This window comes from Bactrocera oleae, chromosome 6 (assembly GCF_042242935.1).
Source record: "Bactrocera oleae isolate idBacOlea1 chromosome 6, idBacOlea1, whole genome shotgun sequence".
NCBI classification, from domain to species: Eukaryota; Metazoa; Arthropoda; class Insecta; order Diptera; family Tephritidae; genus Bactrocera; species Bactrocera oleae.
In genome coordinates this window covers 53,921,962-53,939,944 of record NC_091540.1, presented here as the reverse complement: position 1 = coordinate 53,939,944, position 17,983 = coordinate 53,921,962, and the positions used below count along the sequence as shown (strand labels likewise).

The 17,983-nt window shown below is 33.4% G+C and overlaps 1 protein-coding gene across 8 annotated transcripts in view; it reads right to left on the bottom strand.

Annotated features, from left to right (window-relative positions):
- msn (serine/threonine-protein kinase msn) overlaps nucleotides 1–16,795 on the bottom strand; it is a 72,074-nt gene extending 55,279 nt beyond the window's left edge. For 5 of the 8 annotated variants that reach the window (XM_014235819.3, XM_014235823.3, XM_014235821.3 and 2 more), the window contains exons 1-2: nucleotides 15,637–16,795; nucleotides 6,868–6,933 (exon numbers count right to left, since the gene is read on the bottom strand). In XM_014235819.3, the coding sequence (XP_014091294.2) occupies nucleotides 6,868–6,933; nucleotides 15,637–15,708 (138 nt within the window). In that variant the 5' untranslated portion in view covers nucleotides 15,709–16,795. The remainder of the gene's footprint in view (nucleotides 1–6,867; nucleotides 6,934–15,636) is intronic. The other 3 variants (XM_014235824.3, XM_036359013.2, XM_036359008.2) reach the window with 2 other exon arrangements.
- Nucleotides 16,796–17,983: the final 1,188 nt, after the last annotated feature.

Below are 17,983 nucleotides of genomic sequence, written 5' to 3'. Positions count from 1 at the left end.
ACTGGCCGCGGGTAAATTCTAACCCCTGGCCGCTGGGGGAATACAAACTGAACAATCGGAATCAAGTGCTTATATGTGAATTTTTTTTATTTGATGAGGTATCTTCACGAAATCAGATCCCTATAAAGAATACATGCAGCCATTGCTGTATTTTTTAATATTTCTCCATAATAATTTTTACACAATATTCTTCAAAGGTCATACCATAATGTACTATTCGTTTTAATAAGTAGATTTCAACTGTGCCCTAAAACAAAAAAAAACAAAAAATATGCATTATGTCACACGAATTAAATATGGTTAACCCCTTACGGGTAGAACATATTCATAAGCGCTAGAAAAATGGTATTTAAAAGGAGTTAAAGTAGTTTTTTGGTACAGTAAAATTTCTTGCTCATACATTTGAGGAGTTTCTGTGTAGCGTTTAACATTAAACACCATAATGAAAAATAAAACGAGTTTGTGACGCCAATGGATTGCTGGTGTTGATACTTTTGAAGGGTAAAAAGTTTCGTCTCTGAAACACTTCCCGTCTTCTAGTTATGAAAAAGTAGTAAATGAGATTTGAAACACTTTCTAGCTATAAACTCTCCATAAACTCTAAACAAAAAATGAAGTTTAACACGAGTTCAATTATTGTTTTTGTATGGTAAAATACTTTTCTAAGAGTAGTGTTTAATGTTAAACACACAAATTATCAATAAACTCGAGTTTGTTGGAATCGAATTCAAAACGTTGAAGTCCATCTCTCGGCTAATTAATAGTACTATAAAGTTATAGACAAGATCTCGGAGCCATTTATATATCGCTGAGCATTTTATAAACTTTTTCTATGTTTTGGGGTTAGGTAAGCATGGGAGAAACACCTTAAAATATATCGATTAGGCCCACTTTTATATGTTCTTATAATATTATTATGAATATATTTACAGTCAAAACTGCACAGACATTTTAAAGCGAATTTTAAAGGTTAGAGTTGTAAAAAGTATATGTAAGAAATTCAATCAGTTACGCTCTTTTACATGCTTTCTTCTTTTATAATCATAAAGGCCAAATTCTGTAAAATTTCTTCCAAAATATGTATGGAGCTGCGTCACTGTGCCGCAAACCAACGAACATCAAACACCGCAATTGTCACATCATCAGTTGAACGCGTACACGCCAATTCGTCTTTGGAAGTTGCTGGCTGTGGTGACGACAACAAGCAGCTGGGACTGCCTGGGTATAAAAGCAGGCGAATCAGCTGTAGCTGTCTTACCTACAAAGCGGCGAACGGCGTCGCTGTTACGGGACGGAGGCGTAAAGTACTCGTAGATATGTTGGTTTGTTGTTGTTTCCAGCTCTTTGCATGTGTGTGTGTTGGTTTGTTTTTTCGCCTAAATAACTCATGCTAATTTTTGTGTGGGTTTCCACAGAAGTACGCAAGCACTGAGCGCCCAAGTATGTCGGTTTGTGCTGGAACTTTCAGTCAACAGTATAATGAACTACTTAAGACACGCGGCACACAAACAAAAACTAAAAAAAGAAAACATTTTAATCTCACTACAACGGTGTTTTGTGGCTCCGACACTTGGCCGACTGAGTTTTTTTTTGTTGTTTTTTTCTAGTTGTAACATTTTAACATAATTTCCATGAAGAATTTTATATGTATTTGAGGCACGGTGTACACCAGGTAGATAGTGGAATGAACTGAGTTTGGTCATTTCTTTCTCTATTACTTGTAGTTTGGAATTAATTTTGGGGAGATCTCCACCATGTGCCATGTAACTTTTTCTAATGCGCTCATTTCTATTGCAACGCTTTCAAATTTGCGCTTAAATAGGTATGTGCTTAGATTTATATAAGACACACAATTCTATATAAATTTTAGGAAGAACTGTATAAATATTTCTTTTGAGCCCTAGTCCGTTAGTTTTATATAATTGTTTGGAACTTTATTGGATATTTTTTGGTAAACCATATAACTCTCATTTTTAGAAAACCTACACGAATATTTCTTTAGTTTATGAGCACTAGTACTATACATAGTCTTAAATAAAGGTTACGATTTTTTTTCGATATTTGTGGTAAACCATATAATTTTCACTTTTTGGGAGAACCAGCTGAATATTTATTACATTATTGATACATTTTTTAAATCTTGAGGCAAACAAAGAACTATTTAGAATTAGTGCCGGAGATTGTCATGGGTCATGCTTCATTTAAAAACGAGAAAATGAATTAAATCCTAATGTTCTTAAGTAAAGTTAAATCCAGCCGACTAGAAAAAATTTTCATTCCTTAAAAATTCACATCACATCGCAAGGAAAAGCTGAGTAATTGAATAGAAGCGCCTGTATCCGCGATTTTTCATACAAAGAAGATATCTTGCAATTACCTAAAAGCTTCCAAAAGACTAAAGGCACGTATTTTGAAAGACAATAAAGCAGAATTTTGTATACTTATTTATTTAATTTTGTTTTGCTCTCAAATAAAGGTGCAAATTCCGCATAGTCCATTAAAACTGGCAGACAGCAAAAGCGGAGACCAATAACCGATCGACTGAAAATGCCACAACCAATCTACGCTTGTGTGGATAAACAAGTACATTATGAGCTTACTAAACCATTTTGTAGACACATTTAAGTTCGCACAGCGAAACGTACGACAGCCGTAAGTAAACTCGGTGTGTGTGCGAGCTGGTGTGCAGAAGGCAATGCAAAAGCTAAGCTCTATCGGATTTTGACGAAAATTAAAAGACGTTAATCCATTAGGCCTTTTATTTATGTTTGTACTTAAGAGTAAGTACATACACAAAATATGTAAAGTTGCTTATAAACCCAGTAGGAAAAAGCGTAATACGAAAAGGGGAAAAAAGGGGTGCAAAGAATTTATTTGATTTTGAAATGTATCTTAAGACAGCTGTCAAACTAAGCAATGACACCAAAAATGACTGCTTATTTAATAACTTATGCAAATAATTGATAAGGTTTTGAAAACATTCAAAGATATTGGAGCGGTGGTAAATTTAAAAGCCTCTGCCACATAATTGACTTAATTTGCCACCTCAAACCAAAATACTGTGCATTATTGGATTATGGACTTAAACGTCTATGGCAAAATGTGGGCCTGTATTTGAAGACTTTGCCAATCTCTGGAATATAGACTAATACTTTCTGCTTTCTTTGACCGTTTAGCGAGTTTAGCTTTAGCTTACCATTCGTCCCGGTTTGACCGGAACAGTCCGGCTTCCGAGTTAAACGTCCCTTGATTAGAACTTAAACAAAAAGGAATGAATTGAATAAAATTGTGTTGCGCTCCCACCTATTATATGTCACGATTTTCACGGTATTATAATACGGAAAAAATTGATAACTAAAAAACCGTCCCGGATTTTGCCGAGAAAAATATGCTCACCTAAATTTAGCTACAACTTCTACGCTGCGTAAAAAATTATATGAATCTGAAAACATTATTAAAGTTATGCACCAAAGAAAAATTGCTGAATTACCATCTAGTGTGGCACCCCTGATCCGTAGTACCATATTTTTACTGGTGTTTTTAGAGCAAAAGCTTGAGCAAAATGTAATTTAAAAGGCCTAAGAATGCAATCGCTCTAATAATGAAAATTTTTAAGTACCGTGACTAGATGTTGTCGAAAGTGTGACATGGATGCGACAAGGATCCAATATGAGATCACATAAATCTGCAATAAAAGCCCTCTTGAAAGTAATTGTTAAAGAGGGCAGCTGTCGAGACCTTCTGAAAAATGTCAAAACTGATATCAATGTGCGGATAAATTTTTACGAAATTAAAACTAAGATAAAAAAAAGAAATCCAGTCAGGACAGAAAATTTTTCCCTATCTATCAAGTAGAGTAGCTGAGTAACAAATAAATTTCGATAAAAAATTTACGAGAAATGCTGAATATTTTCAGGTAGCTTAGGTCCCTTCAACAAAGAAATTACTCTAGTATGAGAATGATTAGTGCATTAGAAAATCAAAATTATAATTTTTATTTGAAAGAACTGAAAAACCAAGGAAGTTAGGGTATTTTAGGTTGATTAAATTAACTCGAAGTAGTGAAAGATTAACCGAAAAATAGCATTTTTGAAACCAGTAGTAGGGCTAAAAACAAATTGGCTCATTAGTTTTTCTTGAAGCAGAATATAGTATTTTTTCGTGAGAAAAATGTATTTCACAAATCGTTTACACACAGCAAACCGCAATGAGTCACAGGCAGCGTTAAATTCGCTTGAAAAAAAAAATCAGCTCAGAAATCAGTCGATTTCTCTGCAGGGAATTGGGAATTAACCGTCTTGCTGAACTCGGGCCAGATAGATAAGCATGAAAACATATAAATTTATATCTGTACACAATTATATATGTATAAGTATGTATGTATATACGCACATCAAAAAATAATTGAGTTCATAAGGCCAAGGGGGCCAATGAAGCTGACGATGCTGAAACAGCAGACGAGCAGTGGCAAATGACACAAGGCAGCGCTACAAAACATGTGTATGCATAAATACATACATATATACTATATACATATATAGCTAACCGACATTAGGCCAAACAATAATCATAGTTCGTAGGTTTTATGACCACTTTGTAATTGAGAACATTATGTGCGATAAAAATGGTGCCCGTGTGTTTTTCGGTTTAAGCGCGAGATTTTCTTCAATGCTTTTGTGCGTACCTGTTCGCAACTGTGCACACGTCAATATTTATATACATATGAGTATGTAAGTATAAAGCTGATAAGTGTGTATGCAAAATGTTGCGAAGGCCGCGCTCAAAGTTCCCGTGTGGAGTTTTCAACAACAATCGGAAAGCCGAGATGAAGCAAGGTGAGATACATATATAGGTATATCTAGATGTATATACATATATGTACATATTAGTTAGGTATGCATGTAAATATGTTTGCAGCAAAATCGTTTAAGCAACATTCAATTTACGCACTGGCAGCAGAGGACGCCAATAACCAAAATGTTTAATGACAAAATGTCGCACAGTTTTAAGCCTTTTATTGCCCATTTAATTGTGCGTGTGGTAAATTAAATAAAATTTACTAGGCGGCACTATCAGGAAGTATCTACAAGAAGCGTAGTATTTTTGTGATTTAAGTGTATTTAATACCGCTTTAGCTTAGTGTATAATCCGGAGGGTTAACCTTGTACAAATATATAATAATACGAGGGTCCATAAAATAGCCTTTATATTAGCAAAAAAATAAAGAAATTACGAGGTAGAATTGATTAATAACCGCCAGCAGCATTTATATGATATTCGTAATGCTCAAATATATTTTTGAGACAGCTGTTTGTTTTTTAAGAGTCAAAAGCTTCTTAGATAGTCAAAAGCTTTTCAACGCGCTCAAAGCTTGAAGATGGCCATTTATAAAAAAGTTGATTTTGAAATAATTTATACTGATTTCAACGAAGCTTTAAGATTTTCGAGAATCAATAGCTTTTTAAATACAAAAAAGTTTGAATATCTCTCAAAGTAACTTCTGAATACTTCAATTTAAAAAACATGAATTTTGAAAGCACGAAAACCTGACCTGTCACTGAAAAAGCTTTTCAACGTAATATACACATGTATTCCTCATAAAAGTTAACTAAAGGAATGAAAGTTAACTATAATCGCCGGTGAGCAGCAATTCAGCCAAGATATCGATGTTATCAGGACGTAGAAACTCATTATTTAAGCAATGTGTATGAGAACTTCCTACACAATCACTCATAATTTTCTATCTAAACTCACCTTAACAAATATGGGGTTCTATTATCATTTTGAACATTAATAACATCTCATTCAACAATGATCTTGATTAAAAAACCCATTTGTTGGATATTATATACATAATTGAAGTCTACAGATTTCTTCACAGAATATATTGTTGTTGAAAATTTCTGTAAGATAATGATCACCTACTCGTAGTATCGTACAGAGCAGATTTGTCGTTGTTTCGTGGATTGAATTTGATATCAGAACTATGTTATACGATTTTTTGTTTTGAAAACTGATCCGATTTCTAGTTGGTATTAAAATTATTCCATTCTTGAAAGTTCAGAATGAAAGAAATCACATCGTTTAAAAGAAAAGCGGGTTTCAATACGAAATGTATGGGGCCTTTTCCAATTTTATCATCAAGCTAGTGACATTTTCAAGTTTCTCAGAATATATACTTGAAGGGCTAACAACACTCCTAGTATAGCTTACTTTGCTCAACTCTCGGATGATTTAGTTTTTCTTCATGATTAACTTGGATCTAGCGGTAACTACTGCTCAATTAATTTTTTGCGCGTCTAAAGAATTCTTTATACGACAGATTGTTTGTGAGTTTTTGAAAACATTTTCTCCTGAATACATGAATATGTGTTTATAACTGATTTAACTTAGCGTTAAAATGTATTGTATGTATAGAGGGATTACAATATTAAATTTGTATGCCGATTTATACTGTAAAATATTTTTAAACTTAAATTTCGAGTTTTAAATAAATGATAAATATGACACTCCAATTCATCGATATATTCAACGTATTTCAAAATGCATGTTCATCGACGTTTTGAATTTTTTTTTTTAACGATAACGAAATATAACAAGTTTTGAAATGCTCTCTCTCATTCACAAAATTTCAGCTGTCATGATAAAGAACTAAACTCTTACAAATGCAATGAAGCGGGTGGAAAAGCTGTCAATTTCACTGGTTTTTATTCTTTAACGTGATTTCCTGATATATACACTTAATAAACTTAAATAATACACACAATATGGCATTCATAAATGTTATCTTCACAAAAAAAAAAATTACACAAATATCGAAATTATTCATTAAAATCATATACTTTTTATAATGTATGTGTTATTTACCTTGTAGACTTGCCCATAGGTGCCATTGCCGACGACTTCGATAAGCTCGAAGATACCAGCGGGATCCTGAAATGGAAAACAAAGATATAGATAAGCAAAAACAAAGAAAAAAAGTATTTGTACGAATTAAATAGGTGAAATATATATTTTGAAATAATACGGTGAAAAATTCGAAATCACAAATGAATTGAACGATAAGTATCCTGACGAAGTGCATATGTTAAGCGCTTTGTTTACAAATCACTTCAAACGCATGCAGGTCAATGACAGTAGGAGAAAGCGAAAAAAACAACAAACAAGCAGAACAAGAGCGAAGTACCGAGAAATAATACTAATTCTAGAGAAAAACACTAAATGCGATTGAGTAATGTTTTTTTTTATGTTCACAACAATATAATCACACTATTTTTGGGCTACTCACAGGCACATATACATATACGTTAGTACATATGTATGTGTGCATATTTGCTTGTAGTTGTGTACACACTCATTTCATCAACAGATTTCAACAGGTACATTTCGATTACAACAATCACAAAAAAAAAACAACAACAAAGCCCATCAAAGCATTAGAGGCTAGAGAGATCCAGCATGTAAATATGTATAAATATTTGTATTTTGTTGTTTTACTTGTTTGGTAAACATATACACCTACACGCACACAAGCACGAAGAAAGAAAACAATTAGAACGCCGAACGACGCCTGCAACAGAAGCCAAAGGAAGGATGCAAAACAATGATATGGAATGTAATCCGACCAAAAACGGAAGAAAAATGCCACGATGTATGTATGTATGTACATAGGTACGTGTGCATGTATGTGTATTAGTGTGGAGAGTCGAGAAAAATAGCACGAAGAGGTTAAAAAAATGAGGTGAGAAAAGTAAAATTCACAAATCACAAAAAAAAAAAATAAAATACAAAGCAAAAAAAAATACAATTACAAAAAAAAAAAGAATTACAAAAAAACTACTAAAACAAAACAAAAAATAATATTAACTTCGGCTGCACCAAAGCTGTAATACCCACCACAGGTGCGTTTTTTATTGCATAAAAATACAATATATAAAACAAGAAAAAACGTTAACTTCGGTTGCACCGAAGCTACAATATCCTTCACGAATACAAGAGGTTCCTTAGAAGAACTTAATTCCGATTGTTGTTCAGTTTGTATCACAGCTACATGCTATATTGGACATTCCGATAAATGAGCAGATTCTTGGTGAGAAAAGGTCAGATGCTAAATTTCAGATCGATATTTTAAAAACTGAGAGACTAGATAGTATAATATTTATACAGACAGACAGACGAACATGGCTAAATCGACTCAGCTCATCATGTTGATTATTTATATGTATATATATTTTATAGGGTCTCTGTCGTTTCCTTCTGGGAACTACAAACTTAGTGGCAAACTTAATATACCCTGTTCAGGGTATAAAGATCTTTATTTCGATCTGTCAGTTTGTATGGCAGCTATATGTTATAGTAGTCCGATCCGAAAAATATGATTGGAGATTATAGCGTTGCATTGAGCTATGCCAAATTTCATGAAGATATCTTGTTCATGGTATAAAAACTGAAAGGAAAAGGAAAAAATTGTGTAAAATAAAAAACCGTTATAAGTGCCAATGCATGTTACTGGCTGTGAAAACGTGTGGGTGGAGTGAAGTGCAGAAAGTGGGGTTGCCACCTACACAACCTACGCCAACGCAAAGGAATCCAGCAGTTTGAGCTTTTGGATGTGTGTGTGTGGTGTTCTGCATCCAACAACGTTTCACTTTTTTACCATTCTTTTCTGGCACATACATATGCATGGCACATACATATGCGGTTTTTTTTTTGGTAAGTACTTTTTTGTCGTTTGCGGTTGAAGCAAACAAAATATGTGTCATATGCACACAAACACGCGCAACTACAAATATACATATTCCCCACACATACGCATACATACATACATTCATACATTTGTATGTACGTCTCTATAAACAAACTGCTAATAGTTCTATGCTCTTTATGCAGCACGCTGAAGCAACAACAAACAATGAACGCTTCAACACTCCCTCGCTGTACCGGTGTATTATTAGCGCGTTTGTATGTATGGAGGTTAGTGAGCCTGTCAGAATTGGTTGGTGGGTGAAAACCCTGTAGGAAAAAGCACCCCTTCCAGGTTAAATGGCGGCTGACCTAAAATTTTAAGGGCGGTATGGGCATTTGGAGAGTGCGATTGCCAGTAGGGAAAAATATGTCAGGAGTATCGATCTTCGCACCTAGTTTATTCATTTTTTGTAATAAATGCTTAGTAAATTATTTAAGTTTATTTCATTTATTTGTAGAATGCAATTTTTTTTATTTGGTATATGACGAGTAGTATTAGATCTATGTAATCATCAGTGTGTTGTGTACAGCGTAATTGTCAGAATTGTAAAAAAAATGATTTTGTCACAGAATCTGATTGGATTTTCCTCTTTTCGAACATACGCAAAACCAATATTCGAATCAGCTGTTTACTTGCAAATTAATAAATTTGTAAGCAATTCTATTCAAGTTTTTAATGAGTTCAGAATCACAGTAATCAATTTGATGCTCCAGGGGATTTATATCACATTATCGACTGAATAATTACGTTTTGTAAATTCTCTTAAAATATCTGCATTTTTTTCCATAAACTCAATAAATACATACGTTTTATTCTTATGCTTTCCCCTATAGAAATCAAGATAAATTAATTTGTAGCAGTAAAATAAATTAATTTCATCACATTTCCAATTTTGCTTTGTTTCTGATAACAAAACCGATAAAAATAGGTTTCTGTGACACCCAAAACCGATACAATTTCCGTTTCGAACCTCAATTCAATAATATCTGAATTCACGACACCTACTACAGTTTTTTTGTCAGTTTCACTTCTAATTCCGACAACTATCAGATTCTACAACACCCTTTAATATTTGATACCAGGTGTTTTGGCTTAAAGTACACTTCAGGGTCCTAAAAAAATTTGTTCAATTGGTAAAATAGTGAAAATACTTTTATTTTCTGTCTAATGCGGTAAAGAGTTGAAGGGTTTGGGTCAGTCAACTTCAGTATTTAAAACTTTACATACACGTTTTTTTCGCGAAACAAAATTTTTCAAATCGGGCTGTAACGGTACGCGGACACTATTGGACGCTTTCACCTGAAATTTTAAACGTAGCATTACAAAAACATTATCTAGAAAAAAAAATTAAGATATTTTTTGGTTGTTGTTGGTATTTTTATTGCTAATTTTTCGGTAAAAATTTAACCTTTTTTACGTGGTCGTTTCTTTGAGAAAATGATGTAAAGCTAAAAGCGTGCGTAATTTGCCAGTAAGTTAAAAATAGATTAAGATTCCGTTTTTTATTTTGTTTCTGACACAACCACTTTCCATACCAAAATGTCAATATAATTATTTTGTTCACTCAAATACAAATGTAACAAATAATGAAAGAAGAAAATTAATTTTTTTCCTTACTACCAGAATAAATTGTGAAAGTTAGCCCTTTTTAGGGCTTTAGACTCACCTAAACCCGTAAGCAAGAACCTATTTCACTTAAATTCCCATGTAAACAAGAAAAATTGTAGGTATTAAAGTGACACCCATCCCAAATTTATTTGCAGCTTTATCAGTAAGTTACATTATTCAAGTAGATCAAAGAAGCCACTGACTACAGGACGGTATATTTTCAGGCTACTGACATAAGAACAGTTAAGTGTTTTTTTTTTAATCAAAAACTTCCCGTTTAATTACTAAAATGGATATATTGCTTTCTAGACTACAAATATGCATATGTAAGTAAGAGTTAAAGTATATAAAAGATATAAAGTTGAATTATGTCAGAATTACTTCAAAATTGTTACCGATGTTGTTTTTGTAACGGCAGAATTCTGTCGAGTTGACAGTACTTGGTAACGATTGTGAAATTTTACTATTGGATGCTAGTTATGTGTGCAAATTTCCTACAGGGTATGTTTACACAACGAAGCACACTCTCGCCAATACAAACATAGATGCAATTAGAAATATTTATGGTGATTACTTCATCATTTGCACTAAACTCTCAGGTGTTAGATACTTCGGCAGCGACGTTCAACGTACATATGTGTAGCTCAGCATAAAGTATAGATCGAGTAAAACTAATCGGCGACAGCATTTTCTTGGGTACGAAGAACTCTACCAAATTCTACAAAAACGCGCCATGCAACCCATAAATTGTTTAAAATAAATAAAAAATAAAATCAAAAATGATAAAAAAAACAACAAAAAAAAAATAAAAATAAAGAAATAAAAGTACAAATAAAAACAAACAGCGATAAGGTTAGGTTCTTCAAGCAAAAGAAAAAACAAGAAAATAAAACAGTATTCAACATTCATGAAACGGCATATGAATTTCCAAATTGTTTTTGTATTTGTCTGTGTATGCATATAAACATATGTAGATATATTTCCCTTTTTACCGATAATAAAACAGCTGGAACCAGATCGACAATGGCAATGTTGAAAGCAACCAAAACTACAGTGAGAATAGCAGATATAAGACAGACAAACAGTCATATGAACATATATGTATGTATGTGCATATGTATATTTGCATGTACCTAATAGTTGAGAAGAAGCAAACGAAACGTGCAAAGGCGTGGAAGCCGTAGATAGTGTAGCTTGTAAAAGTAGAAGGAGGAGTTTTACTCGTATGTTGCACTGGTGAAGCCCCAGCAATAAGTGCCGTATCTTTCCGGTGCATGCATTTCCATATATGTATGTATGTATGTATGAGTACCTATTTACATACTAAGCAAATAACTATACATATATGTATCTACATAGATACATGAATAAGTGTCATATGCCAGCGGAAAGTAGCATTTGAGTGATTAAAATACGCATTAAACTATTCTTTGATTGGAATGTCTTTGAGAAAATTAAAAAAAAACATACTACTTTGAAATATAGGTTATGTTAGGTTAATCTGACTGGTTATAGGCCACATCTTTGCCGTTTGGTTACTAAGTGTTGTAGAAAAAGCTGGAAAATTAAGTTTAAGACTTTCAGGGGTCATAAGTGGATATTTAGATGATCCTTTTATTTTATAACAAGAAAATCGATAACTTAGGCTGCATTGACGGTATAATACTATTCACAGGTGCATATTATGGCATAAAATACAGAAAAAGATTTTTTCTTGATTTGTTGATTAATATGTAGGTCAGTTTGTATGGCAGCTATATGCTATAGTGGTCCGATAGCGGCGATTCCGCCAAATGTGCAGATTCTCGAGGAAAAAAGGGCGTGTGCAACATTTCAGATCGATATCACAAAAACAGAACAGACATAGTTTAATCGACTGAGCTCGTCACGCTCGACGACTAAACGTAATGATTGCAGTCTTAGTGTAAAGATCCGCCTACTCGTTTAATATTTTCAGTAGTAGTAATACTGATAAACCATTCCTTAAACCTACAACATGATTTTCAAAAATTGAACAAAAAAAATCTCGAACAAAGGCTGAGAATACGAAAGGAGCACCCAAAATTCTAAAGTGAACTTCATATTTAACTCATTTTTAATATTGAGAGTTAATATTAACTCAAAAGAAAAACGTAAATTGGCAAAGCAAACAATAAAAAAAAATATTGCAAAAAGGTTCAATGAATTCTAACAAAATATGTCGATAAAAAATAATCAGAGCATCGCCGATTTCCATTTAAATGTTACACACATAAACAACATACGCAAATATACAAAAACAAGCGTTTATCCAAATTTATTATAGCGATAAAATACATCTAATATGCCATAAACCAAATTCGTGCAGTGAAAGGACTCAACAACTATTCTCACTAAAACGGTCTTAAATCTCGTAGTCAACGAAGCCAACACAGCTGCCAGTACTGTTATGTTGGACGCTACCGCAGCGAGTGTATCAACCCGTCGACTATAACCAATAAATTTGTTTACACATGCCAAACCAGACCAGCCTGGCAGGTCAGAGTTGGTTAGCAAGTTGGCCCTGCAACAGCAGGGGAACTACATACAGCTTGTTGGATACACTAACTTATAAATGTCAATAAATGCATACAAATATACATATATGCGCATATGAAAATATATGTATTGTATCTAATTACATATGTAAGCATGTGTGAAACTCGCCACCACCAGCCTGTTTTATTGTTGCTTTCGTTGTCTAGTATTTTTACGACTTCCACTTTTCACAACTCATGTGGGCGAACGTGTTTATGTTATAATTTAGAAAAAAAATATGTGCCAAAATGTTGAAAACGCTGTGGACAGATAAAAACTGTAGTAACACATTGCTGGTAACACGTTTGAAAACAACTGGTCATGTGTAATTCACACTTAGATGTTAAGTAATAACAACAAAAAAATTAATGCACTTTTTTAAATTGTGCTTTACGAAGTGCATTTGTTATCAATGGCCTTAAAGAAAGTCTAATAATAGTTATCTAATTTTCACAGCTGACAGGTGACAGCTGAATTGAGGGCTTGCCATTGTGACACAATTAGAATTAATTCTATTACAAATTAATTACTACTTATTTAAATATACACCCGTAACTGTATCACTTATTATTTATATTTACATATGTATGTACATACATACATATATTAACTTCACTCAAACAAATTTAAATGGTTTTCTTACACCACTACTTTAGGTTATGTATGTACATACGCTATTATAATTAACTTATTACACTTTAAACTAACGTTAGCTGATGCGAGTGTGCGTTATAATTTGTGCGTACTCACCCCGCTATTTTTGCACACTTATTTGTGGAATTTTCGTGTAATCCTTTGACTTTCTTTGTACGCCACGTCGTTGACATTTGTTTGATGACCTTTGGAGCGCAATACCCTCTGCGTGCGCGATTTTCAGCACAAGGAACGCACACAACCAAATTAGTAGATACTTAAAGTAAATGCCATTGTAAGTGCGTGCGTGCGTGCATATTAAAAATAACTTTGATAAGACCAACAATGGCGAGACAGTATGTTATAGAGGTTGTTGGCACAGAAAGTCATTGCTCTGTTGCTTCACACACTACGCAAAGAAGACATAATATGACAATTGCCCGTTTATGTTAACTTAAATATTAGCAAAAGCGTTAGGTTTTACTTATTGCATTTATGATTTCCCTTTAATGAAAAAGTATTCCTAAATTTCAAAGCACACTTTATTTAATTTGAATTTCAAACAATGCCTCCAGCAACCACACATCAGGCCACATGGACAGCGCAGACGCAGCAAAACATGAAGTTAATAATAGCATAAAGCCCAAAAAGCTGCCGGCTGGTCTATAAGCATGTGATTGTCACTATCTTCGCCACCGCCACAAGCTTCGCCTTCTTTTAAACACTGTCACGCACGGCCGCACGCAGTACTAAGTGTTCGCCAAACGAAATAAGCAGGCAGTCATGTTCAAGCTTGCCGGGTCATGTGTGTTCTTTTTTAGTTGAATATTTTCGAGACCAAGCTGAAATGGGTGTGGTGGGTACTTGCATAAAGCAGGAGCGGCAGAATGTTGCTTTTTGAATAAAACTTTGTATTACGTTGGTTACGGATTTAATATTTCGTTAGTTAAATATAAACAAATACACAAATGCACAATATCAACAATTTTGGCATTTTCTTACTAAGTACTTGCGAAAATAAAATTGATTGTAAACAATGAAATTCTCCGCTACAAATTAACTGTCAGTGATCATTAACCCTTTACGTCAAATGTCAACTTTTACCACTAATTAAATAATTGCATTTTTTTATAAAATTATGAAGGCTATAACAACATACACTGAAAATAATTGCATGTAATAGCGTCCAAGCAAAATCAGCAACCAATGGTGATATTTAAGACTGGGATGCGGGAAATAACATCATCTTTCAACCCTAATTGCCAATTGCAGTCGTTTCAATAAAATGTACTACCAGTAACCAGAGCAGTGACAGTCTGTGGGTGGAACAGGGGACATGCTCGACAGTTGCTACAGCCAGACTGGCATCTTTATATACATACATAGTATATCATACATATACATTCGCGTGCGCGTAATTGAAAGTGAATTTGTCAATTTGATGAATTCGGCTCCAATTGAAAGGCGAACGAATGAAGTAACGAAACGAAGAACTAAAGGGTGCATATTGTGAGAATGCAAGCGCAAAGAAGGAAATAACATATAGAAAGTAATTGGCCACTCGGTTCGCAAAGTGCATTGGTAATTATGTGCACATGTATCAATGTATGTGTGTGTACGGATTATGCGAAAAACTGTATAGAACAGGAAATTATAATTACGAATGAAGAAAAGACACAACAAAAAAAATAATAAAAACAGAAACAGAGCGCTAAAGGAAGTTGTAGGAGAAGTTAGCAAACCAAAATTTTGAATCCACTGAGACTGTCGGACGGACGATAAAAGCATAGTGCCGTATCAGCAGAAGCCAACCAGGCACAGCCGGCCACACCTACATATACCAGCAAAGCAATCAGACGAAAAATCATTGTGCTGTTAAGTCAAAGTGGCACAAATGCAGTCAGCGAGCTAAAGTTGCTGCTGCAATTGCGGTACATGAATGTTTAATATAATATGGCAGTATGTTATTGAGTTACATTTGTATTAGCAACATATATATAAGAATATTCATTTTTAATGAATAAATGTAAATAGAAATTCATTAAAGTAAGTTATAAGTAAGAGCAATATACCAGTAAATACTGGTTACTAACCTTCAATGCATTCAAATCGATATCATCCAATGAGCAGTTCACAGATGGGGCAAGTTGCTGTTGGTGCGCCATTTTGATTTGCTATTTCTGTTATTTCCCTTTCTTTTTGCGTTTGTTCACTTATCTGCCTTTTAAAGCAGTAATTCTTTTTTTTATTTTTATTCTCTATTTGTCTTTTATATTACTATTATTATTCACTTTTTGTATTTCATTTAATTCTATTCTATTGTAATTCACTTAGGTCTGACACTTTATATTTTTCGCTCCACTTCGTTTTATGTTCTTCTCTTCTCCTGTTTTATTCATTTATCATATTCATCGCTAGTTTAATCACTTTATTACATCTATTTCTATTTTATTACTTTTGCTGTTTGGAATTTTTTTCGCCAAGTTTCTAAAAGCAAGAATGGAATTATCTCACTTTATAGAAAACACTAACACACCGAGAAATTATAATAATCGATTATGAATTTAGATTGTTTAGAAATATGCATTTAAAAAAATTTGTTTCGAATTTCCACCTTATTTGGGGTGGGGAGCAGCAGCAGCAACAGCGGCTTCTCTCTTTTTCGTTTACAAGTACTCCTTTTGTTGCTTTCACTATTTCTTCTAATCTTCTCACGAAATTTTCATTTTTCACCGATCTTTTTTCTTTGTTTTATGCTTGAGTAAAAATTTCTTTTAAAAATTAGCAATTTTCCACGTCTCAGCCATTTGGGAGGCGGCACTGGTGCTGATGGCGACGATGACGGCAGCACCCAACAAACACACAAATCAAATGGAGTTTGGAGCGGATATGTTGTTGGTGCTCGCACTACCGCTCACGTATTTATTGGTACTGTTGTTGTTGTCGCCGTTATTGGTAGCGGCTGCGGCAGGTAGACAACTGAAAACTGCCACAAGAAAATTGTGTGAAATTTTCTACTTCATTCGTCGCGACGAATATTAGCACAACAATTTTTTATATATAACTCCACTGCAGCTTACAACCACACTCAGTAAATTAAAAGTTTTGCACCGCGTGCACTTTTCCTCATAAGTTCCGGTTTGTAATTTTTTCTTCCACTAAAGAAAAAACTAATCTAAAAAAGACTTTTTCTCCACGCCCGATTCACTTATTACACCTTTCACATCAACGAATGAAGAATGAATGAAAATTTCGTTGGTCGAATTCGGCACTGAAATGGCGAATTTGACAATCACGGCGAAGAAGCTGCGATAATAAAGAAATGGTAGAAGACAAACAGTGTTGAAGCTTTTTTAAATCCATTATCATTTTTAGAGTTGTATAAAATTAGAAATTATTAAAATAGATAATGCTTAATGTCATAAAAAGTTATAAAATCAAAGTTTTAAATAAATTTATTAATAAACTCCAAATGATTAACGTAAGAATATTGTACAGGTCGCTATTTAAATTGGTAATGGTCTGAGCACTGTTAAAGATTGCAGTGACATCTAAATGTGAATTTTTAAAGTTTCTTTTGAAGCATTAATTAAATGATAATTTAATGTAGATAGTTTCAGTAACTTAGTCTGCTGTTGAGATCATAACTGTAGAAAGTATTACAATTTGCTTTTTTTGTAGTTATTTTGTTATAAATAAAGTATATGTAAAACCGCATTTTTTCTCACAGATGTCACCCTGTACTAATACAAAATATTGAGTAAGGGCTTAAAGTTATGCTTTCAAAGTTGGAGGCTTTGTTTTTAATTGCAGCCACATTTAATTAATTATCATGCTGCAATAAACAATTTTGCGAATAAATAAAATAACAACATTATAAAATATGTAAAAATATGCTTCGAATGTCATGCAACTCTGATGAGCTGTGCTATTGTGAATTGTATTTGAAAGAAGAAGACGTATCCGGTCGTAGGAAATACGTTTCAAAAATATAGGCAGTTTAATAGATTGTATATTAAATTCAAGATTCATTGTTAAAAACTAAGAAAAAATATTGCAATTCTTTTTTTTTATTTAACCTAATATATCATGATGCACTACAAGTCCGTTAATATGTTGGTGACATCATTTATTATTACTCGTTAATGAAGCTGAATGAGCTTTGCATATTACATGCGGATATGCGTACATTATGAGCCTACCTTAATAAATTTCAGAGAATTTGTGTACCCCGGATATTTTAAATTGAAAGATCTCGTCTGGTATTGTACTCGAAATAATATTTTAATAGTGTAATATATATATATATATATATATATATTAAGAAATAAATACTATAATTTAAAATTAGCTACTGTGCCTACAGGCGACTCATTGCTGTTTTCCCCAAAATGCCCTCTTCGCATAGCGTTGCTAACACCTCAAACATCTATGTATATT